At 52.9% G+C, this 23,937-nt stretch overlaps 1 protein-coding gene across 1 annotated transcript; it reads right to left on the bottom strand.

Moving 5' to 3' along the window:
- Positions 1-1,174: 1,174 nt before the first annotated feature.
- On the bottom strand, positions 1,175-23,778 carry MCM2 (minichromosome maintenance complex component 2). The gene is made up of 16 exons (XM_040463301.1): positions 23,670-23,778; positions 22,535-22,764; positions 18,152-18,327; positions 17,769-18,029; positions 16,563-16,782; positions 16,086-16,293; positions 14,421-14,555; positions 13,912-14,103; positions 7,379-7,472; positions 5,919-6,169; positions 5,672-5,798; positions 4,957-5,069; positions 3,800-4,048; positions 2,870-3,052; positions 2,470-2,625; positions 1,175-2,016 (listed from the first exon to the last, which is right to left on the bottom strand). The coding sequence occupies exons 1-16, from the start codon at positions 23,673-23,675 to the stop codon at positions 1,906-1,908; spliced, it is 2,712 nt and encodes a 903-aa protein (XP_040319235.1). The 5' UTR covers positions 23,676-23,778; the 3' UTR covers positions 1,175-1,905.
- Between the last annotated feature and the right edge of the window lie 159 nt (positions 23,779-23,937).

Genomic DNA, 23,937 nt, shown 5'->3' with positions numbered 1-23,937 from the left:
ACCCTACGTATTCTCTCTCCATCTGTTCATTTGCGTCCTTCAGTATGTCCTTTGTAAGAAGCTGGTCATAGTACGTACACTGCTGCCCTGGCTTCCATGAGCTATTGCAGCAAATTATCAAACCTGAGGAGGGGGGCACGGGAACCTGCGATATGTAGCCAAGCTGGACAGAAGTGTAGACCTGGGGACCCACGACTTGCAACCAGTGTCTGAAGTGGGTACAGGCCTGTGGGACTGAGACCTTACCTCCTGAGGTCTGCACGCTGATTCCAGGTGGCGTCAGAACGGCCTTAAATCGCAGGGCACCAGTGTAGGAACGCCGTGAATTGACTAGCGTGAAGAACCCTCACATCTGGTGTCAGAAGTGTTCTCTGTGTAAAGAAAAAGCTTCCCTTTCAGCCTGCAAGCCCAAGGGCCTTGCTCCTGCTCCCACTCTCCCCGCTCCCAAGCTTCGGCCACACCCACTGCTTTTTCTTTGGGGCTGGCACGTTCCCTCTTCCTCCTAAAGATCTCACCTCATAAGGGGCACTTCCTCATCCCTCTTCTCCCCCATTCAGTTCTGCTGAACTTGACTGGTTCCTCAGGGATGACTGGAGTATTGCCACACCCCTCAGACCCTTCCAGGATTTGTGGAAGGGACTGAATGAGGGAGGGAACCAAATATACTAGGTTCATCAAACGTCTGCAGGGCTTTTGTACGAAGGACTATCTTGGTGGTTTCCAGAAAGGAAAATTTGGACAAGAGAGACACGATGGAAGGGAGACACTTCTGCTAAATCTCAGGTAAGAAACAATAAGAATCGTTGGTGTCCATGCATCCGGACGGCAGCTGATCACAGCTGGGCATTTCCAGGTAGAGGTCACGTGGCAACGCTGTCGAGATGAACAGTGCTGCTCCGTTAGGAGGCAGGGCCAAGTTACCTCCAGCCCCACCAGGTATACAACTCTGTTCTACGATTCTCATGGATTCCACAGAAGTCACAGAGGCAGCAGTAGCCAAGTGAATTCCCTAGGGAGAAGCCACACCATTTTGCTTCTTGCACATCCACAAAGACGACAGCTCTTACAGCCAGATCTGCCTCCCACCGAACACCAAAAATGGAAGGTGGGAAAGGCCTTCAAGGGAAGTGCAGGAAAGCCTGCGTTATATTAAGACAGAATTCAGACTGGCAGCTACCAGTATTTAGACTTTATTTCATTTTATTAAAAGTTAAAACTACAGAACAAAAACTGAATGTACAAGATGACGGGGAAATGTCTAAGAGGAGAAAACAGATTAACACGACAAGGATGACGGTCAGCCCTGGCTAGACCAGAGCAATCCCTGTGGCCGTTACAGAGGCCAAAGGTGCTGGCCCCAGGTTGCATGCCCTGCTGCCCACACATCCTCTCTACTCACAGAAGCCCAGAGAAACCTGCAGGACTGGTTTCAGAAAAACACTAGGAATACCTTCAACGTGCTCTTTGGCACAAGTGGCAGAAGCACCCAGGACAGGAACTCACACCAAGAGGCAACAACAGTCCTCGTGACACCCTCATACTCTCAGTCACATAAAACAGACCACAGTACTCTGGAAACAAGCGACTATGATCCACGGAACGAAGTGGAGACAAACCTCCGGGAGCCAGTGGGCCATCGAGCAGTTCAGAGAGGAACACTGGTGAAGCGTGCCCACCCACAACGGCGCAAGAAGCAGAAAGTAGAGCCCATGAAACAAACACCCCCGTCCCCAGCCCAGCCTGAGCCCAGGAGACTGGGGGTGACGCTGGACAGTTCAGCCGCGAGTGCCGGCACTCCCCCAAGTCCCTCGGCGGTCAGCTCTGTGCCCCCCAGGCAGTGTGAGGGCAGCACCGGTCTGCTTGCCTGGCTGGCGTCTCAATAGCCTCCTGCGTTGGCCCCGGGCTTCAGAACTGCTGAAGGATCATCTTCCGTTTCAGGTCATGGCTGAACCTGTTCATCCTAAAGAGCTCGCTGTCATAAAAAGCAGACAGGTTGTGGATATTGATCTGACGAGCCTAAAAAGAGAAAACGTCAGAGTGAGCTGTGGGCATGAACTTCTGCTTGTCTGCAGCACAGCCTTCGGTCCTGGCACAGTTTCTAAGGCCCGTTCCTGGCCGGGGGGAGGGTGGCAGTCAAGTGGAGCAGAGGCGACTGGGCCAGGGTCTGGAGCCAGACACAGGGCTTGGAGTCTCAGCTCTGCCGATGGCCTGTGAGTGGGGACCAGCTCCTCAGTCACTTAGCCGCACTGTGCCCATCTCGTCTGTAAGAGGCAATGGCGGCCTCATCACCTTGTTTCGCCACGGTCAAGAGTGAAAGTGCGTGGTGCTCAGCATGCCACGGACACTCAATAAATGGCTCCCATCCAAGGCCTGCCCACCTTAATGAGGAGACAAGGACTTCTTGCCCCCAAAGGTGATGGACAGCTCCCCAGGAAGCAGCCCTGCCCTTCCTCCCCTCTGTGCCCATACCTTGTCCACCAAGTCCTTCTCAGGAACTTCGATCGTGTCCTGCTGGGCCCCAAAGCGGTTGCGCTGGTATGTCACCTGCTCTGCCACCAACTGCTTCAGTATGAACAGCAGGAGCTCGTTGTTGTCTCGCCGGAACGAGAGGTAGCGCGCGAAAGTCTGCAGAGAACAGCCGAAGTCCAGTGATGCCCTTCCCTACCAGGACCCTCGAGACCAGTACAGGATGACCGGCCTCCACTTCTAACACACTCCTGTCACGACCTGCCAGGGCAGCCGGGAAGGACAGCAAAGCTCTGGTCTGGGCCAGAGCCTCGGGATGCCCACCGTGGCCGCCTGTGATGAGCAGCACCCTCTCCCCCTGCAGGCCATGTTCCCACGGGCCCTCGCCGCAGCTCCCACCCACCTTCCTCATGCTGCGCATGACGCTGAACTTCTGCGTGTCGATGAAGCTCTCCAGCATCACGCGGATGGCCATGCTAACGTCATCCTCTATCACGTAGTCGCGCAGGTGGATGCGCGCGTGGGCCTCTGCCATGCGGATCATGGACTCGATGTGCCGCACCGTGATGGGGATGCTGCCTGTCGCCTGCAGCGGGGAGACAGAGGCGAGGAAAATGGAGAAGTGGCACGGCTGGTGGCTCCTGTGGCAGAAGTCGACGGAGCCACTGGGTGAACTCACACCTCCACCCTTCTCGAAGCGTGCTGGGGGCCCCCATGGATGCCGGATGCTTGTGGCCCGACCCTATCCCGCCCGCACCTTCTCTCCTACCAGCTCACTCGTGTGCCCCCTCCCACCCCAAGTGCACGATGTTTCTGGCCAGCTGTACTGGCTTCTGCCAGGTGGTAAGTATTGCACATTCCCGTGCTACGTGAGAGAATATAGCCGTCTCTATAAAAACCAAGTTGAATGTTCACCAAAGGCCTGACAAAAAGGTAAAAAAGAAAGAAACACAGCAGCTGTCGCCTTGACGAGGTAGGTGAGACCCACCAGACTACACGAATTCTGCATTCCAGCGGCACACAGGCCGCCTCTAAATTCCACTCCGCTACGAAAGAACTAACACTCGCTCAGATCGTGCGTTCATTTGGGAGAGATTCACACAAAGTCAGCCCGGAACTTGACCAGTGGCCAACACTCCAGAGACCCGGGGCCCCATACCATGCAGATGGACGCATTCACACTCCATCTGCAATAGGATGGCTATGGTATCTACATAGCAGTTCTTAGAGGAAAGTCACACTGGCGCTTCTGAGATGAATCGCACAGCTGAGGAAGCTTCTGCTGTGCTTCCCTCTCTGCAGCCCGCCCCCCGCCCCGACCCTGGGCGCTCACCATGGACTCTTTCCTCAGATCACTGTACATCTGGGCCACCTTGTCCTGGTCCATCTGGTTGAGCTTCGGGTGGACCCTCTCCTTGGCGTAGATGATGTACTTCTTCAGGACCTCCTGTGGCAGGGGCTCCACACCGTACGTGTTGGGCATGGCGGGCTCCTGGGTGCCACCGCTGCCCGGCTCCTCCTCCTTGTTGTTGGGGTGGTGTCTGATATGGCTGCCAACCACAAAACGGGCCAGCATCTCATCCTAAGACGAGACAGGAGAGGCCAGGCCGCAGGATGAGTCTTGTGACCTGGCCCGGGGTAGGTCAGCTCACCAGAAGTGAAAGCCACATGTGGCTTGGGAATGACACTCTCCCAACGGTGCCATCCTACATCTGCTGTGGCCACGCGGCGGTGGGTGCCGGGGGTGACCAGTGCACATGACGGAATTCCGCACGGAGCTTGCCTCCTAGTGAGGGGAGAGGGAACAGACACGGTTTCCGAGATACCCAGAGAGTAACATGCCTGAGATTGAGGCCCGAGGAGATCCCTCCAGCTGAGGCCGACAGAGCGCCACAGCCGTGCGGCAATCTAGGAAGAATACTCCAGAAAGAGAGCCGAGCATGCTGACAACACAAAGCCTGGCGTCCACAGGGGAGGGAGAGAGAGGGCAGTGTGGCTGGGGTGGACGAAGCAAAGGGCACGAGGAGGAGACAGGTCCACAGGAGTCCTCATAGGGCCAGTCGATTCTCTGCTAGTTACACTAGAAGCTGACAGCAAATTAAGAAAAGGCACGATGCATCCACCTTATGCTTCCAGAAGATGGGCCAACTTCCACCTTCCATCTTGGGAGCAGAAGCCAAGAGACCCACCACCAGACATGGCAGCTTCGGGTCAGAGCAAGAGAAGCTGGCACCTGGATTGCATCAGGGATGCAGGAGAAGCAAGTGGGTGCAGTTGGTGGGGCCAGCAGGGCCTAGTGACAGAGTGGGGACCATGTCAGCTGGGCGGTGGGCACAGGCCAGTGAAGGAAAGAAACCAAGGCTGACTCCCTGACAAATACCACGGTCTGAATGATGTCCCTTTCCTTGCACCGAGTACAACCCAGGCTCTGATCCTCACTCAACATCCCTGCAGCTTGCTGCACGGGGCCTGAGACATGGGGCTGTGTACCTGGACTGGGTCCACCGTGTCCCTCACCACACACAGGATGTCGAAGCGGGAAATGATGGGCTCTGTGAGGTCCACGTTTTCTGAGAAGGTGAGCGAGGGGTCATAGCGGCCTCCTGTAACACAAAGGCACCTCTCCATCAGGGCTCATGCTCTCCCGGATCTGCTCATCTCCTGAGCAGAGAGTTCTTGCCAGACCCAAGTCGCTTCAGAGACAAAACAGAAAGACGACCTTGGAAGAGGATGAACACTCAGTGCCTGCAACTGTCAGGCATGCTTGACAAGACGTTGAGGTCTTTCCCTGAGCCCTTCCCTGACATAGCCTTTTCATCGAATGTGTAACCATCTCCCAGCAGGAAAAAACCTAGAATGAGTGGGCGGGGTGCCTGGGCTCTCACCTATGTGCTGGCTGGGACCAACAATCAACTCGACTCCAGTGGGGACAATGCACTAAATTCTCGTCTTCTAAGGAAAATGTCCAAAACTGGTTCTGAGAACACAGCCCAACAAAAGACCCCACGTCCTACTTCCATGCTGCCCCCTCCCCCCAGCAAAAACCAAAAAGAGGAAGGTTTACTGATGCTCAGTTCCTTCCTTCCTCGGACCCTGGGACTGGCCGAGGGAGGCTGCAGGCTCCTACTTCCCGAGGCAGGACCTCTCCGGGTCTTGCCTCCCTGGGGCAGAGCCCCAACCCCCATGGCTGTCGTGCCTGGTGTACCTATGGGGTTGGCCGCGGCAATGATCGTGCAGCGAGCCTGCAGGGAGGTGACGATGCCGGCCTTGGAGATGGAGATGCTCTGCTGCTCCATGGCCTCGTGGATGCTGGTTCTGTCCTGGTCATTCATCTGCAAAAGTCCAACTGCATGATGCTTTGCCCCAACTGCTATCCCATGAACATTTGTTCCCCCACTCGGGGCTAAGCCAACACCTCCCCGGTACCACCACCATGTGGCCCAGGGGCCCACCTTGTCAAATTCATCGATGAGACACACTCCTCGGTCAGCCAGAACCAGGGCTCCAGCCTCTAAGGTCCACTCCCTGCTGACAGGGTGTCGCTGGACATACGCTGTGAGGCCCACGGCTGAAGCCCCCTGGCCAGTGGTAAAGATGGCACGGCTAGACACTTTCTCGACGTATTTGAGGAACTGAGACTTGGCTGTGCCGGGATCTCCACACAAGAGCACGTTGATGTCACCTCGCACCTTGTGCTTACCCCCTGGAGGCAGGGACAGAGGTGGGGATGTAAAAGAGGAGAGGGGTGCGAGATGTAGTATCCCGAATTTCTCAGCCTGCTTATGCGAAGCACATTCTTTTAGAAAGGGGCGGGATACCCTAGGGCTAGCAATCCCACTTCTGAGCACTGGACCCAGAGAAATGGGTGCACAGGGACGCCTGTATAAACGCTCTCAGTCAATGTTAAGCGACTGGAGGCAATGCAAATGTTCTCCACCCGGGACGCTAGGCTACGGAGACCACAACACAGTCACGGGAGAATAAACCAGCTCAGTGGGCACCAACACAAACCTGCTACTGGGCAGAAAAGGTAAGGCAAGTATTTTACACAATCACTAACACACGCTACAGGAAATTACTACGTTTGTAAACAGAGACATATACACACATGCCACGAAATTCTTCTGGTTTTTGTAGACGTATGCACATAAGTCTATGTGAACGGCCATGCAAAGGTCTGTTAGGGCACACAGCACACTAATCAGAGGAAAGACCACAAACGGGACCGGCTTAGAAACTGGGCGCTTGGGTGGCTGTCGGTTAAGTGCCTGGCTCTTGGTTTCGTGGGTCTGAGCCCTGAGTTGGGCTGGGCTGCGCTGTGCACGTAGAGTGCGGAGCCTGCATGGGATTCTCTCTCTCTCAAGATAAATAAACTTATAAAAAGAAAGAAAGAAAGAAAGAAAGAAAGAAACATGGTCAGCAGTGACTTTAACCTTTCTGTGACTTCTAACAATTTAAGAAGAAAATATCAAAACATATTCACGTATTATTATTTTTTAAACGTTTATTTTTGAGAGAGAATGTGCACATGTGTGCACAGGGGAAGGGCAGAAAGAGAGGAAGACACAGAATCCGAAGCAGACTCTGTGCAAACAGCACACAGCCTAATGCAGGGCTCAAACTCATGAACCGTGAGATCATGACCTGAGCCAGTCGGATGCTTAACTGACTGAGCCACCCAGGCGCCCCCGTGTTATTTTTATAGTTAAAACCACCCAAAGAGCCACGGCCATGGACTACGCTCCGCCTACAACGACCAAGCCATACATGGTCTGGCCATCTGTTAATATGTGCTTTCTCCCCAGGCGCCCGGCCTTTAAATGCAGAGTCCTGCCTTGTCTAATACCCACAATGCTGGCTCCTACGGACACCCGTGCAGAGGAAAGGTGGGTGGCACCCAAGCGCCACTCACCTGGGTTTTTAGGCTCCCCTCCAAACAGAGCCAGCGCCAGGCCTCTCTTGATGTCTTCGTGTCCATAGATGGAAGGAGCAATACTGGCGAAGATCTGCAAGGAAGGAAAAGAGCCAATGAGAACGGCACCTGTGCTCTGCGTCTGAGCCAAGCTGACACACACAGCAGGTCCCCCCCACGCTCCAGTCTCAGGGAATGGGGACACCTCCAGCCCCCAAATGCCCACACCACGGTGCCTGGGTGGCTCAGTCAGTTGAGAGTCCGACTCCTGATTTGGGCTCAGGTCATGATCCCAGGGTCGTAGGATCGAGCCCCACATCGTGCTCCGTGCTGAGCGTGGAGCCTGCATAAGATTCTCTCTGCCCCTCCCTCTGCCCCTCTGCCCCAGGTGTGCACATGCTATCTAAAAAACAAAAAGTAAATAAAACATCCTAAGATTTGAAACAACATCAAATAAAGATAATACCAGAGACATCAAAGAAATGTCTTGCCAGCAGGAAGGAATTTCCACCTCCACCTGCAGGCCTTTACTGTTCTCGACCTGCCTTCTGAACTGAGGAGCTCTGCACAAGCACTGCACATCCCTCCCTCCTTACAGGTCACGCCAAGGCAGCCGGCAGTGCAGCTGGCCCCAGGGGGGAAGGAGGCACTGGAGCAGGAAAATCAGCGCGGAAAAGCCTCAAGGAGATCCACCGGGCTGGATCCTGCCTGCTCCACCGGCCAGAATTGCTCCCTCTGGACTCCCCAGAAGGTGGAGTGAAGGTGGGAGAAATCCAATTCTCAGAGCTGGGCTAGGGGTCAGCGGTTTATCCCAGGCACGGCTGCTTTCCCCTGCTGCCAGAGGGACAGTGTGACCAGCAGGTCCTTCCGGAAAGAGGATCTGCCAGCACCACTGGCACTGTGCCAGAAACGCCTCCTGCTGTGATTTTACATAGTAAGTTAGGAGCGGAAGTCGGTTCCACGTGTACGCTTTTGCTGGTTCTTTCCTTGGCCCTAACATTTCCCGCAAGACCTAGCCCAAGGAGAGGACATAGAGCGTTAACCGGTGAACGGTAGTCCAGGCCTGGCGCGTGTGAGAGGCTGCCATCTCTAAATACCATTTCCCACTGAGAGAAAATTATACATCCCACAGGGCTATTTGGAGAAATGGCAGTGTCTTACAAGAGAAAGAAGAAAGCCATCACAGACAACTGGGGTCACGACAACACCACTCAGGAGCCAATACGACAGGCTTCATACTGGCCACTAGAGGGACACGCTGGGCATCACCTGGAGCCTCAATAACACAGATATTCGCTAATTTGTAATGACACTCAGTGGTCACCCCGGGAGGGGACCATTGCGTATTTTGAAAACTGGTAAACAAAGGGAAAGAATCAAGCACCCTCCTGCTTTTCCTGCTGGACCTCTACCCAGGGACAGTCCAAAAATTAACAGAGAGAAGCTTCTCTACATAGAAGCATTCCAGAAAATGAATGAAGAAGGATTTGGAATTAGAAGACCATCATTTTGCAACCCCTGACGAACGCATGGGTTTAGCCAAGGATCGTCAGTGGCTAATGTCACAGAGAGGCAAGGCACGTGTCCCCGGTGGGAACACAGGCCCCTGATGCAGTCTTACCGCGCCACCCCCCGCCCCCACACCAAAAGAAGAAAGAAACCCCATCAACCTGGAGACTGGGTAAGCCTGCACCGCTCAGGGACAATTCACAGAAAGCGGGTGGCCCAGGAATATGTTCAACAAGGACACAATCGGCAACACCAGACTATGGAAAATTCAGCAGGCAGACGACCCAAATTTTTCCACAAACAAATTGCAAGAGGGCACCTGGGTGGCTCAGTTGGTTAAGGGTCCAACTTTGGCTCAGGTCATGGTCTCGTGGTTCTGGAGTTTGAGTCCCACATCGGGCTCTCTGCTCTCATCACAGAGCCTGCTTCGTATCCCCTGTTCCCCTCTATCTCTGTCCCTCCCCCACTCGTTCTCTCCCTCTCTCAAATAAATAAGTAAAACCTTAAAAAAACTTGCAAGAAAAGAGGAGACGGAGAGGGGACCTGAAAAGATTGAGACTTAAGAGATTAATCCGTCGCAATGTGGGGGCCTTCCCTGGGGATCAAGTCCAGGAAACTTGTAAAAAACAGAAAAAAGTAGGAGAATCAGGGAAATGTGGAGACCAACCAAATACTTGGTATTACAGAACTGCGAATTAGTTTTCAAAGTGTGGCTGCAGAGTTGGGGTTAGGTTCAGCAGAGAGGGCCTGTCAGAGATCCTTGGTTGCAGATGCTGCGTCGGAAAGTGGCCTCACAGTAATGAGTGGGCCCGAGGGGACACAAGGCTGGCACGACTGCAGCCACCGGTGGAGCCGGGGGAAGGACATGTGGGGCTCACTGTGCCGCTCCACGCCTACATCCAGAAGTTTGTGTGGTAAAGTGTTAATTGTCAGGTCAGGACTTGTGCTTGGGCATGCACAGAACTCACCGTAATCCAGCATGCACACAGGCGTCCTCCCCCAGCTGCAGTAACTGACGGAGAGGGAACAGAGAGCTGTCCCTGGAGCGCGGGCTCAGACCACACTGCCCAATGGGGATCCTGCCTCTGCCATTAGCAGCTGTGCGGCGTGGAGGCTTATTTAATCCGTGCCCCAGTTTACTCACCAATAAGACGGGTACATGTGACACCTCCACTCTAGGACTGTTGTTGCTACCTGGAAACTACCTAGAGAGCGTCAAGCAGGTGCTTCATGCTCAGTGTGCCTGATTCTGCCACGAAACCCTCACTTGTGCCGGGAGTGTCAGGAGACACGATCTGCCATGGATGACTCCTCCTCCTGTGCGTCCTGTGGCTGTGCCAAGGCCACTTGTCCCTGACCTCTCTTTACCCAGACCGTTTCTCAGGGCTGTTCCCGTATGAAGTGCCCCTGCGTGGATGAGGTAATGTCTCCCTCCAGCACCAAGAACAGCAGGCCCCCTTCCTGCCTGCTATGCACCAGTTTCCCAGGCTCAGCTCCCCTCCTGCAAAGCACCCACTGCATCCAGATGGGCCTCCTGTAGACTAGAGGGCAAGGAAGCAACCATGCTAAAGCCCACGCTGTCCTGTCGCTGACCTAGCTGGTCTGAGCGAGTAACAGGCAACCTTAATGGCTGGTAAGAAGGGTGAGACTAAACCCAGACCTGCCGAGGAAGGACACGCTTCCCGTGAAGTATTCCATTTGAACCTCATGATCCTGGGGCCTCCATGTCACAAAGGAGGAAACAAACCGAGGCTCTGGGCAGACAACTGTCTGTTCCTAAATGAGACAGGCAAGACCTGACCCCAGATTCCTCTGAATCTGAAGCTCATGCTATTAACTCTCAATATGCACTGTTCCCGCTCCCCACGCAGAATACCCTGCCAGAAAGAGGAGACAAGCCCCCAACTGCACCGCAACTGTGAACATGAGACGATGCTTATCTTCCTACGGTTCTTTATGCCTTTGGGACACCCATCCACGTTTTGTACAAGTAGTCTAACTTCTGTATGGACGTGCAGTAACAGCTCCCTGCTGAGCACACAACAGTGGAACATTTGTGTGTGCACATCTATGTAATCTTTGTAACAACTCTGCCTGCGGATCCTACTACCCAGATGCAAGCAGCCCATCTGATCACACCAAGGGTTGGGCTGAAATCCAAACTAAAGAGGCTGGCTGCACACCGATGCTCCCATTAGTTCTTTGCAATCTAAGTGTTAGGCGTGAACTGCATCCCTTGATATGTCGGTAGAAATATCTATCACGGACGAGGGCCCACAAAATCAAATGCCCTGGGTTTTTGCACACTCAAGTTATTCAGGCTGCAGAGAACAGAGAAGCGGGTGGCTGGGGCAGACAGCAGGGAGCACGCCCTGTCTGCAAGGCAGCTGCCGCTTGGCTCCCGTCTGTCACTGCTGGAGAACAACACAGACCTAGCACTGATGGATGCTTGGATGGCTTCTGGATCTTTAGGTGAAAACTCTTGGACTCCTAAGGATGATAACTCATTCAAAAATAAATGCAAACTAAAAAGAAAAGGAAACACAGAACCACATACCAACTGAACAAAACCTGCTGGCAGGCAGCATGTGGCCCACAGGCTACCAATTTGCAAAGCTCTGGCTTCAATAGTTCAAAGGAGCCCCACCATTTTTGGATCCTGCCTGTCATCCATTCTTTCAGTTTGTTCCCCAACACTTGAGTGCAGTTTCTGTCTTTGAACAAGTTATTGGTGAAAACATCCACCCTGACACTGGACTAAAGATGGGGCCAGTACAGATCAACCCTCCCTGGTATCATCTGGTCTTCCTTTACCCATGGGGGCTCAGAAAGGGGTCCCACAGAGATGTCATCCTCTCTGGAAGAATCCCCTTCAGGGGCGCCTGGGTGGCTCAGTCAGTTAAGCATCCAACTTCGGCTCAGGTCATGATCTTACGCATCGGGCTCTGTGCTGACAGCTCAGAGGCTGGAGCCTGCTTCAGTTTCTGTGTCTCCCTCTCCCTCTGCCCCTCCCCTGCTCATGCTCTGTCTCTCAATAATAAATAAACGTTAAAAAAAAAAAGTAAAAGAAAAAAAAAAAAGAATCCCCTCTACATCCTTCTAAAGGACCTCTCTTTAGGAGTGCCTGGGTAGCTCAGTCAGTTGAGCGTCTGACTCTTGATTTCAGTTCAGGTCATGACCCCGGGTCATGGGACCAAGCCCCAAGCCCCACGTTGGTCTCTGCACTGGGTGTGGATCCTGCCTCAGTGTCTGTCTGTGTCTCTCTCTCTCTCTCACCCTCCAACCGGGCTCTAAAAATACAAATAAATGAATAAATAAAGGACCTCTCTTTAGAAGTCACCCTCTCCAATGCTGGGAGAGTCACCGTGTAAGCGTGCAGGTGTAACTGAAACTGAACAGTCAGTACACTGACAGCCCACATGTGTGCACCTGAAGAAGTTAGCTACACAGACAAGGAGGCAGACGAAACAGCAGCTACCAAGGCCCAGAAGTGCGGCCCAGCTTTCTATGCTAGGACAACTACGAGCAGTTCTGGAAGTCTGGGGCACAGGGCACGCGTGGGGACCGCCTCGTCCGAAGCCTTGGGTAAGTCAACTACATCCTGTCTCACACGCTCTCATCTGCTGCCGTCCTCGTCTCCTTGACAAAGTGGGAGAGCGGCAAGAACTGAAGCAGAGACAAAGAGGGGTGCTGGCAAAGTGTCCTAGAAGCACGGGGCTCCCGTGGCAGGTCAGGAGCACATGAACACGGCTGATGTGTGCCAGGCCACCCGGCGGGGAGGGCTGGGTCTCTGTTCCTGGAGAAACTGGCTCAGATACTCACGAAGAGTCTGAAAACATGTCCACTGCATTAGCACTCATTTTCCTCTGGGAAGCGTGGGAACCAAAGAATCATGGGTTGTAACCATCTTCCTATGGTACCGATTTTGTTTTTTTTTTTTTATTTTTTTTTTTTCAACGTTTATTTATTTTTGGGACAGAGAGAGACAGAGCATGAACGGGGAAGGGGCAGAGAGAGAGGGAGACACAGAATCGGAAACAGGCTCCAGGCTCTGAGCCATCAGCCCAGAGCCTGACGCGGGGCTCGAACTCACGGACCGCGAGATCGTGACCTGGCTGAAGTCGGACGCTTAACCGACTGCGCCACCCAGGCTCCCCCCATGGTACCGATTTTGTGAGAAGATCCTGTTCCATTGTTTTCTTTCTTGTTATTGGGGATCCTGATTAACTATGAGCCCCATGAGGGCCAGGACTGTGCCGGACTTCCCACCAAGATCGTAGACTGTGGCCATAAAAGGCATCCAAGGACTGAGTGTGCTGACAGAATGAGGTTCTTGTCGTCCAAGGTTGGGAAAGCACCCGCCTCCTGGTGGTACCCCAAATCCTAGTGGCCCAGGTGGAGGTGACAGAGGTGTGTCACATGTGGCCCTACCCTCAAGGGAAGGATCCCATTTGTTAAACAAGCCAAATGGAAGCTGCACTGAACCAAGGGTCTGGCTCTGCAGAAGAGCAGAGGCAAAAAGAAGCCTACGCTGTTCTGCGTTAAACGCTGAACAGGAAGAGAGAACGAGAAAAAGATGGAGGACAGCCGTGAGCTTGAGAACACTTCCCGACCTGGGAGCCAAGCGATACCTGAGCAGGTGAAACATACATCCCAGCTCCCCAACCTTCAGTGACAACATCCACAATTAAAACAAAGTAGCCCCGAAACCACGCTGGGGTTGAGTCCTTCCTAGAGAAACCACTGTGGGGAGGAGTCTGGTAGCAGGGCGCACTCCCCCCACCCCCCATGCGGCACCTGTTTCAGCTTTGAGCCCAAGCTCCACTCCATCCACTGACTCCTCACCACAGCCCCATCCCACGCGAATAGCGGTACAGTCCCCCCCCATCAAGGCAAGTTTTCCGAACTGACGCCAGGAAGGGAGCCCAGACTCCAGGACCCGGGGAATCAAGACCGTGGTTCTGGGGCAGTGGGCCCCCAGCCTCCTCTGGGAGCATGGCAATCCCACCCGGCCTTCCACCTGCCTTCTCCCCGATCTGCTGGTCCTTGGAGAGGCTGGTGATCATCTTCACATCTTCATCTGTCAGTTCCCCCACAGCGACCTTGTTGTCCTTCTTGGCCACGTGGTTGGCTAAGATGACAGTGGCAAACACGGGGAAGCCGTTGGCCGTGTTGAGGGAGCCATCGTAGTTGTTGTGGTAGATGCCAGTCAGCTCCTGGGAGAAGGGAGCCAAGCCAGAGGGCCAGCCCTGGGTCAGACCCAGGGGCGCGTCCTCCTTCCCAAGTCATCCCCAAGTCCTCCACGCCAGGCACCGAGACAAGTAACCCAGACGGCCAAAGCAAAACTAACTCCTACGTTCCAACCCGCCAGCCTTTACAAGGACCGAGGCGTCTTCCTCTCAGCGATGGAAGAACCAGCCTCAGCCGACGCCCCCGCTGCCGGCAACCCTCTCCAACCCTCTCCACACCACAGATGCTCACGCTGATTTCCCTAGCAACTCGGCTCCCTCCGCGCCTGCTCCGGGCCACTTACTATCTCATCTCCTGGCTTGCAGCTGTCCACCAGATCGGCGAGGAGGATCGCGTCCTTGGAGCGGGGCAGCCGGCCGGCCGCCACTTTGCCGGGACTCTCCTGAATTCGAATGCGCTGGTAGTTCTGATACACGGTCTGTGTGGGGCAAACACAAGGTCACAGGAGCCTGTCTCTGCATGGCCAACCTTGCACCCCTCCAAACACTGACTTATTATGCCACCCGACCTTGGCCACGGCCCCATGAGGAGGGAAAACAGACATGGTTCTTCTTTCTACCAACTCACTAGAAAACGGAGAGTGAAAGACAGCAGGGAATGAGCCTGCTGTGACCAACATATGAGTAGACGGTCCCCACCCCTGCCACCACCCCTGTGGATGCCTCCCTACTGCTAGACAGTCAAGCACCTGCTAAACGCTATGTAACCCAGCCCTCTGTGCACATGGATGCTGGAACCAGGCTGCCCCAGTTCAAATCTTAGCTCCATGGCTTAGGGTGTGTGATCTTTGGCAACTGATGTCCCCTCTATACGCGTTTTCTGCAGAATGGGGATGCTAATGCTCTGAGTGCAACCTCATGGTTAAATCACGCCATATGTCAAAAACACATCAATGCCAACCAAGACGGTGAGCTCCACTAAGCGTTGGCCCTACTGCCAAACGTCACAGGCTAATGTCGTGCTGTGCAATGTAACATCCATTATTTCACTGTCTAGCAAACAGGCCACAAAATACAGCCATCGGAAGCACACACTCTGATCAAAATCCGGAGTTCAAATCCTTTGGACCTCTTCCTAGCTGGGTGACCTAGGGGTCAGTAATACCACCTGCCTCAAAGGGTGTGAAATTACACATCACCCACCACTCGGTACCTTGCAAGTACTCCAGAAGCTTCAACTATAATTACTACTTGTTTAGAAGCAGAGCCTGAAACTCCGCTCCTGTGTACAAGACTTCTCAAGAAGCTTCTGTGAAGGTGGACTCTTAAGGAGGATAAGCTAAGGGGCGTCTGCGTGGCTCAGTCGGTTGAGCGTCTGACTTCGGCTCAGGTCGTGATCTCACTGCTGTCAGTACAGAGCCCACTTTGGATCCTCTGCCCCCCTCCCCCGGCCCCTTTCCTGCTCACACTCTCGCTCTCAAAAATAAATAAACGTTAAAAAAAAAAAAGACGAGCTAAACAGGCAATCTGGGCGTCCCCTAAAAGTACTGTGATGACCCCCACTCTACAGATGAAGTCATTCAAGTACAAAGGCAAACAGCTCAGAGACTTTCAGCAGGACCTCCTGAATATGGCACAGCAGCGTCTGAGGCAGTCACCATCTAGAGGCTCCCAACGGGAGGCTGTCAGAGAGGTAGGTACCAGGGTCGTCAAGGGGAAGCCCCATGTGGGTGACGGACGGGAAAGCAGGTGCCTTGCTAAGGGTGCAGCCAGGTGAGAGTGAGCCCAATTTTCCAGAGCTTCTCATTTTTTTAAAGAAAGCCATCAACTCTGATGTTTTAAATAAAATTATCTGCTTAAAATATTGGCTTAAATTCTCAAAAAACTCCTGGGCCAAACTAAACAGACTAGCCAGATAGATCTGGTTCACCTCAGGGTGCAGCCATACACACTTCCATCCTGCACAGACAGGAAGGGCAGCCAACAGTGGGCACAGGACGGTCTCTCACCTCTTCCATGTTGACTTCAAAGGGGCCAGCTGACTGGCACTCGGGGCAGGAGCCCGGCTTCACCTCCTGGTTCTGAGACTGACAGAAGGGCCCCAGCACAAAGTTACACTTGTTGCAGTTGTACTTGACCATGCTGAGCTGGGGCAGGACACCGGTGCAGCTGGTCACCACCCCGCTGGTGCGGATCAGCTGGTTGAGGTGCAGCTGCCTGCAGACACAAGAGCGAGAATATCAGAGTCCTGGAGGCCAGATGCGTGACCCATGCCCTGCAGAGGTCAGAGCTGTAAGTAGGTGGATCCAGAAAACACAGGGTCATCCCATCGTGCCCCAGTGCCAGAGCACAGGGGGTGAGGACTCTCTCCTCGGCTGAAGCCAGCCTGCCCACACCTCCGTGGCCTTGCTGGAGCTCCCCCGAAACGAAGCCACAGCGGGGTGCTAAGGACCCGGACCCTGAGGCTTGCCCTGCCCTCGGCTCACCTGAGCGAGCGCAGCTCCTCTACCAGAGGCAGGTGGGAGATGCGCACATGGATGTGGCTGGCGATGCGGTCGTACTTGGGGTACATGGCCAGCACAACCTCCAGGGCAGCCTCATCAAAGATCTGCAGCAGCTCTGCGGGTGCCTCAGGCAGGAAGTAGGCCAGGACGTGCTCCCGGGCCGCCAGGTCCTCGTAGTTCACCACCAGGCTCTCGCGGTTCTCTGGAGGCAGGAAAAAGAGACTAAGCACAGAGCTCAGCCGCGGACACAGCAGGCACTTTCCGTCTCACTGCGCGGGGAAGAAGACCTGCCCACCCAAATCCTTGGCTTGGGGCTGGCAACCCCAGCCCTGACTTCTAAGCCTGCCCTGCTTTAGCTACGTGGCTCAGGCAAGTGACACATCCTGAGCCTAGGCTTCCCAAACTGTAAAATGCAGATGTCACACAGCGTAGCGCAAAATTACATCAAGTGAAATGCACAGGGTGACGTTTACAGGAGCGTTGCAAACTCAAAATGCCTAAGAGGGCCACGAAGGAAACCTGTGAGTAAACTGTGTAAAATACAAAACAAAAGGGGGCGGAGTGGACAGCAGGGAACCAAGATCTGTGTGCCTTTTATTTTTTTTTATAATGTTTTTATTTGTTTTTGCGACAGAGAGAGACAGAGCATGAGCAGGGGAGGGGCAGAGAGAGAGGGAGACACAGAATCGGAAGCAGGCTCCAGGCTCTGAGCTGTCAGCACAGAGCCCGATGCGGGGCCCGAACCCACAGACCGTGAGATCATGACCTGAGCCGAAGTCGGACGCCCAACCGACTGAGCCACCCAGGCGCCCCCGCGTGCCTCCTTTTAAATGTAATTCCGGCCACATGGAAACATGCTACTTTCTGACTGAACTAGTAATCCAGACTTTTACATGAAACCGGCCGCCTATTAAGCACTCAAAAAACATTTCTGTGGTCCAGCTGGTGTCCCTGGACAGCCAGTGAGCATCCTAGTGCAGACACGCATTTTGTATTCGCCTAAAAGACAAACATCTGCAGCTTCTGGTGGTAGCTCCTGTCTAGCTACGGGCAAGTTACCCAGTATTCCCCACTTCCCACCCCTATTAAATGTGCCGTTAGAGGCCCATGCAAATAGCCTGCTGCAGGAGAACTCTGAAAGGCAGATCGAGTGAGCGGAGGGGCCGCAGGGATGCTCGGAAGCCACACCTTTGCACATGTCGCTGATGCGCTCCTTGAAGACGTTGTGTCCATGGCCGTCCACATGGGTGCGCAGGAAGTTCTTAAAGCGGTGGTGGATCTCCAGGCGTGGGCCTGCCATGCTCACCCACTCACGCACAGAGTGGCCCTTGAGGTCCTCCAGGTTCTCAATGCTCTCGATCATGTCCTCGTCCTCCTCACCCTCCTCCGTGGCCCGCTCCACCTGGCGGCGCTTCCGGGAGGGACGCTCCTCGTCCTCCTCGTCGCTGTCTGGGGGCCGAAGGGATACTCTCAATTGAGGCCTTCCCCAGAACTGCTTTTCCCAGCTCCCCTAGGCTCTGGAAGCTAGGACCAGCCTTGCACCCTTGGAGGTTGCAGACCTTCGAACCTACCGTACAGGAGCCCACGGCGCATGCGGCCCAGGCCCCGGCCAGCCTCTCGGTCACGCTGCCTCATGGCCCGCTCCGCTGCCTCCCTCTGACTGGCCGTCAGCTCCTCTACGTCCTCATCGTCCAGGGCCAGTCCCTCGGCCTCGTAGGCATCCAGCTCCGGGATGGCACGATAGTCCCTGAGAGAGCCCCAGAATGGACCCTGTTAGTTATCAAGACCAAAACAAACCCCCCCCACCCCCAGAAGTGGGCTTGCTCCAGAAGGCTCAGGAGCCCCAGGCTGGGCAGGCCAGAAGAAATCTTGGTCTGTGTATACAACGGAGTATATTTCAGTCTTCAAAAGGAAAAACAGTCTGACATGCTAAACATGGGTGAATCTTTTTTATGTTTTTTTATGTTTATTTTTGAGAGAGAGACAGAGACAGAACACAAGTGGGGAAGGGGCAGAGAGAGAGGGAAACACAGAATCTGAAGCGGGCTCCAGGCTCCAAGCTGTCAGCACAGTCTCCCACAGACTGTGAGTCATGACCTGAGCTGAAGTCAGACACTTAACAAACTGAGCCACCCAGGCGCCCCTAAACATGGGTGAATCTTGAGGACAAATATGCTCAGGGAAATAAGCCAATCCCCAAAGGGCAAATTCTGCAGGATTCAGTTTGGAAGGATGAAAAAGTTCTGGAGATGGGTGGCAGAGATGGTGATACAACAGTGTGAGTATATTTGATGCCACTGGATTGAACACTTAAAGAGGGTGAATTTTGTGTTACGTGTATTTAACCACAATAAAAAAAGGGGACAGATCTCCAGACAGCTTTGAGCATCCCGAAAGAAACAGGAACTGAAGGAACCCCAAAACCTTCAGGCAGCCAACCCCAGCCCCCCAACAAGGCAGAAATTTTCCCCACACCTTCTTCCTCCCAGACAATGCCGCCCCAAGCCCCTGGAAGTTCTGGAAGGGTCATCTATTGACATCTGCCAAACCAGCTTCTCTGAAACGTCCACACACTGGCTCAACCGTCTCAGCTACCCTTAAGATCTTCAAGGACTCATTTTCCAGTCACCTACCAGATATTTGAAGGGGGAATGTTGCCTGAACAAAGAACCCATGAGAGTGAAGCACGGCTTTCCTCCCTACAATTCTGGGAGGTAGACACCATTATTCCATTTGAAAGATGAGGAAATTGGATTACGGGGGTAGTGGGGCTTTTGCCAAAAGTCGCTCAGCAGAGTTGGGTGTCAAAATACATCTAACCACAAACTGCAGGCTCATTCTCAGATACCATACTGCACTCCGCCCCCCCCCCACCCCCACCCCAGACCATCTTGGAATTCTCCCTTTTTTCAAAGTGGTGATTGGAGGAACTGCACCCCCCTTTCTTTTTCTTTGCAGTAAACTCAGAATTAGTAATTCCACACTGCTGATGCCAGAAACAGATCCCAGAGCCAGGTACATTTCTGGGCTGATCCATTTCCAAATGCTTAAATGTTTTCAGTTAAATGGTATTTGTCTAGTTCTCTGAGAATTTTAAGTCACATGAGATATCCTCTGTCCTCTGTGAAATTCTAATTGGTCCATATTAAAACTAAGGAACTGAACATAATCAAAATTAAAAGCTTTTGTGCCTCAAAAGACACCATTAAGAAATGCTTAAGAAAAAAAAGCCAGATTGAGAAGACAATATTTGCAAACTGCGTATCTGATAAAGGACCTGTATCCAGAATAAATTTTAAAAACTTACACCTCTGGCACAAAAAACAGACACTCAGATCAATGGAACCAAATAGAGAACCCAGAAATGGACCCACAAACGTATGGCCACCTAATCTTTGACAAAGCAGGAAGGAATATCCAATGGAATAAAGACAGTCTCTTCAGCAAGTGGTGCTGGGAAAACTGGACAGCGACATGCAGAAGAAATGAACCTGGACCACTTTCTTACACCATACACAAAACTAAACTCAAAATGGATGAAAGACCTAAATGTGAGACAGGAAGCCATCAAAATCCTAGAGGAGAATACAGGCAAAAACCTTTTTGATCTTGGCCACAGCAACTTCTTACTCAACATGTCTCTGGAGGCAAGGGAAACAAAAGCAAAAACGAACTACTGGGACCTCATCAAAATAAAAACCTTCTGCACAGAGAAGAAAACAATCAGCAAAACTAAAAGGCAACTGACAGAATGGGAGAAGATATTTGCAAACGACATATCAGATAGAGGGTTAGTATCCAAAAATCTATAAAGAACTTATCAAACTCAACACCAAAAAACAAATAATCCAATGAAGAAATGGGCAAAAGACAGGAACAGACACTTCTCCAAAGAAGACATCCAGATGGCCAACAGACACATGAAAAAATGCTCAACATGACTCATGATCAGGGAAATACAAATCAAAACCACAGAGAGATAACACCTCACACCTGTCAGAAAGGCTAACATTAACAACTCAGGCAACAACAGATGTTGGCAAGGATGCGGAGAAAGGGGAACACTCTCGCACTGTCGGTGGGAATGCAAACTGGTGTAGCCATTCTGGAGAAGAGTATGGAGGTTTCTTAAAAAGTTAAAAATAGAACTACCCCACATCCAGCAATTGTACTACTAAGCATTTACCCAGAAGATACAAAAATACAGAATTGAAGGGGTACATGCACCCTGATGTTTATAGCAGCACTATGAACAATAACCAAACTATGCAAAGAGCCCAAATGTCCACTGACTTCTGATGAATGGATAAAGATGTGGGGTGTGTGTGTATATATGCATACACACACACACACTGGAATGTCACTCAGCGATCAAAAAGAATGAAATCTTGGGGTGCCTGGCTGGCTCAGTCGGTTAAGCGTCCAACTTCGGCTCAGGTCATGATCTCACGGTTCATGGGTTCGAGCCCCGCATCGGGCTCTGTGCTGACAGCTTAGAGCCTGGAGCCTGTTTCAGATTCTGTGTCTCCCTCTCTCTCTGTCCCTCCCCCATTTGTGCTGTCTCCCTCTGTCTCAAAAATAAACATTAAAAAAAAAATTTTTTTTTAAAAAAAGAATGAAATCTTGCCATTTGCTACAACATGGATGGAGCTAAAGTAAATTATGCTAAGCAAAATTAGTCAGAGAAAGGTAAGTACCATATGATTTCATTCATATGTGGAATTTAAGAAACAGAACAGATGAACATATGGCAAGGGGATTTTAAAAAAGGAGAGGGAAACAAACCATAAGAGACTCTTAATGATCAAGAACAAACTGAGGGTTGACGAGGGACGTGGGTGAGAGAGGGGCTAGATGGGTGATGGGTATTAAGGAGGGAGGGCACTTGTTGGGATGAATACTAGGTACTGTATATAAGTAACGAATCACTGAATTCTACTCCTGAAACTGATATTGCACTGTATGTTAACTAGGATTAAAAAAAAAAAAAGATTAACCACAGAGTTCCCGTATGAGCTAGCAATTCCGTCCCTAGATATATGCCAAAGAGAATGGAAAACATATGTTCACATAAGAAATTCAGAGCATCTGTCCAAAGACTCCCAATTCCTTCCACAGTGTGACATGTATGGCACAACAGTCTCATCATCTAGGGTAATGATGCTTAAAGCAAAGATCTGAAAGGTCCAGAGAGCCCTCGCAAGTCCCTTGGGTGGCTCACAAAGGGTACTCTCCATGGATTATAGGATGGCCTGTACAGTGATCTCAAACACTTTTGGAACCCCTAAGTCAGAGTAAAAGAAGGTCTCAAAGGGGGCACCTGGGTGGCTCAGTCGGTTGAGCGTCTGACTTCGGCTCAGGTCATGATCTCGCAGTTGGTGAGTTCAAGCCCCACGTCGGGCTCTGTGCTGACAGCTCGGAGCCTGGAGACTGACTGGGATTCTGTGTCTCCCCTTCTCTCTGCCCCTCCCATGCTCATCCTCTGTCTCTGTTTCTCAATAATAAGTAAACGTTAAAAAAAAATCTCTAAATAAAAAAAGAAATCTTGATTCATCAGGCACCCCCGCACAGTTTCAGTTGCAGAAAAGAAGTGGCAAAAAACAAGTTGCAGAAAAACACTCAGCTGCCTCCTCTTCCTGTTGTTCCAAGTCACCCTTGGCATCCTTGACGTGGTCCATCACATTAGAGACCCCGTGCATCCCCTGGGATGCACATCTTATGGAGCTGAGGCTCGCCCAGGCCTTAGGACCCAGACGAAGATTCAGCAGGTTACAGGGACTATGCTGTGGCTCCATGAACCTGTCTCCCCCTAGACCCTGCCATCAAGGTGCACTCACAGACAAGGATACTCTGATTCATCTGCTACCCCTGCACCCAAAGCAAGGTCACTGGACACAACCCACGAGCTCTCCGCAAAAACCGTCTGCTGAGTGCCTGGCCTTGAATGAAAATACCTCTCCATGCCATCTCCGATAAGCTCCTCTCCATCTTCTTCCTCTTCATCCAGGGGTCCTTCTGTACCTAGAAGTCCCTCAGACTCATCCTCAAAAGGGGGAAGATCACGACCAGGGCTGGAAGTCAGGGCATCGGTGCGACGGGAGCTTCGCCCAGGGCTGGAAGTGAGAGGATCGTTTCGCAGCCGCCGGGCTGGGCTGGATGCCACAGTGTAGGACTCAGATGATTCCTGCAATGGAGGACCAAGAACTCGTGAGGGCTGACTTAGCTTCCCATAAGGCAGCCCTCTCTACCTGTGACCCTGTGCCCCCGACATTCCAAACCCTGTCAGGCTCAAAACTTTGCCCTTAGATGTTCCCTCTGCCTGGAATGCTCTCCAGTGAGCTGAGCCAATGGCTTCTGAGCACACAGGAAGCAGCTCAAGTATCACTTACTCAAACACTGCAGCCACTCACTCCCATTTCCCTTCTCCAGGACCAGTCACTAAAGACACCTCATTTGTTTATATACCTGTTTCTCTACTCCCTCTGCCTTCCTCTCCTGTAAGCCCGCCTTCCCACCCATGAAAGCACCCACAATATGCAAGACACTGCGATAGGAAACACAATACAAGAGTGACTGAAACCTCAGAGATCTGGAACGTACAGACTGGTGGAGAGAAGACAATAAATAAGACAAACGGACAAAAAATACCACAATACGTGCACGAAGATGGCGGGACCGTGTCTGTCTCGTGTACACCCAGCGCCAGGCATAGAGAGGGTGCCCCACAAGCATGTACGCGGTGGGTGAATGATAGTAGCCGGGTGGGCCACTTAGCTCGGGTTAAGGAATTCCGAGCTCCCAGCTTGGCGCCGGGCCCGCTGGGTTTGCAAACCCCGCAAGAGACGAGTACAAGGGAGAAATCAGCTCCCGACCCGAGCCCAGGGACCCAACCTCATCCGGAGGCCCCTTCCCGGCGGGACCGAGCGCGGCGAAAAGAGCCTGAGAACCAGAAGCGCGCAGCCCCTCTCCCCAGTTCCCGGAGCGCGCCCGCACCGCCCGCGCCCCTGGCCCCAGGCAGACGTGCCGGATCGCGGGGACCACCCGCCGCCCCCAGGCCCGCTCCCCTCCGCACGGCAGACGCGCGCTCACCGCCATGGTAGCGCCTCGCTCCCCGCCGCCACTCCGGCAACAACCAGTTTTCGCGCGAAAAGCGGCTCACGTGACCCGCCCGAGCCCGGGAAGCGTCCGAAAGGACACAGCGTCGTGACGTAGGCCTTATCTGCGTGCGCGGGGGGCGGGCCAGAGGAGGAGGCCCCGCCCCCACCTCCGAGGCCCCTCCCCTGCCCGGCCTTCCGGCAACCGTTCCCAGCGCTTCGACCCCCAGAGGTGTGGGAGCTGGAGCTGCGGGTGGGGGCAA

Source organism: Herpailurus yagouaroundi, unplaced genomic scaffold, assembly GCF_014898765.1.
Source record: "Herpailurus yagouaroundi ecotype Mexico unplaced genomic scaffold, PumYag 387, whole genome shotgun sequence".
In the NCBI taxonomy this organism is placed as follows: Eukaryota; Metazoa; Chordata; class Mammalia; order Carnivora; family Felidae; genus Herpailurus; species Herpailurus yagouaroundi.
Note: the sequence above shows the minus strand (reverse complement) of the source record. Positions and strands in the feature narration are given on the sequence as shown.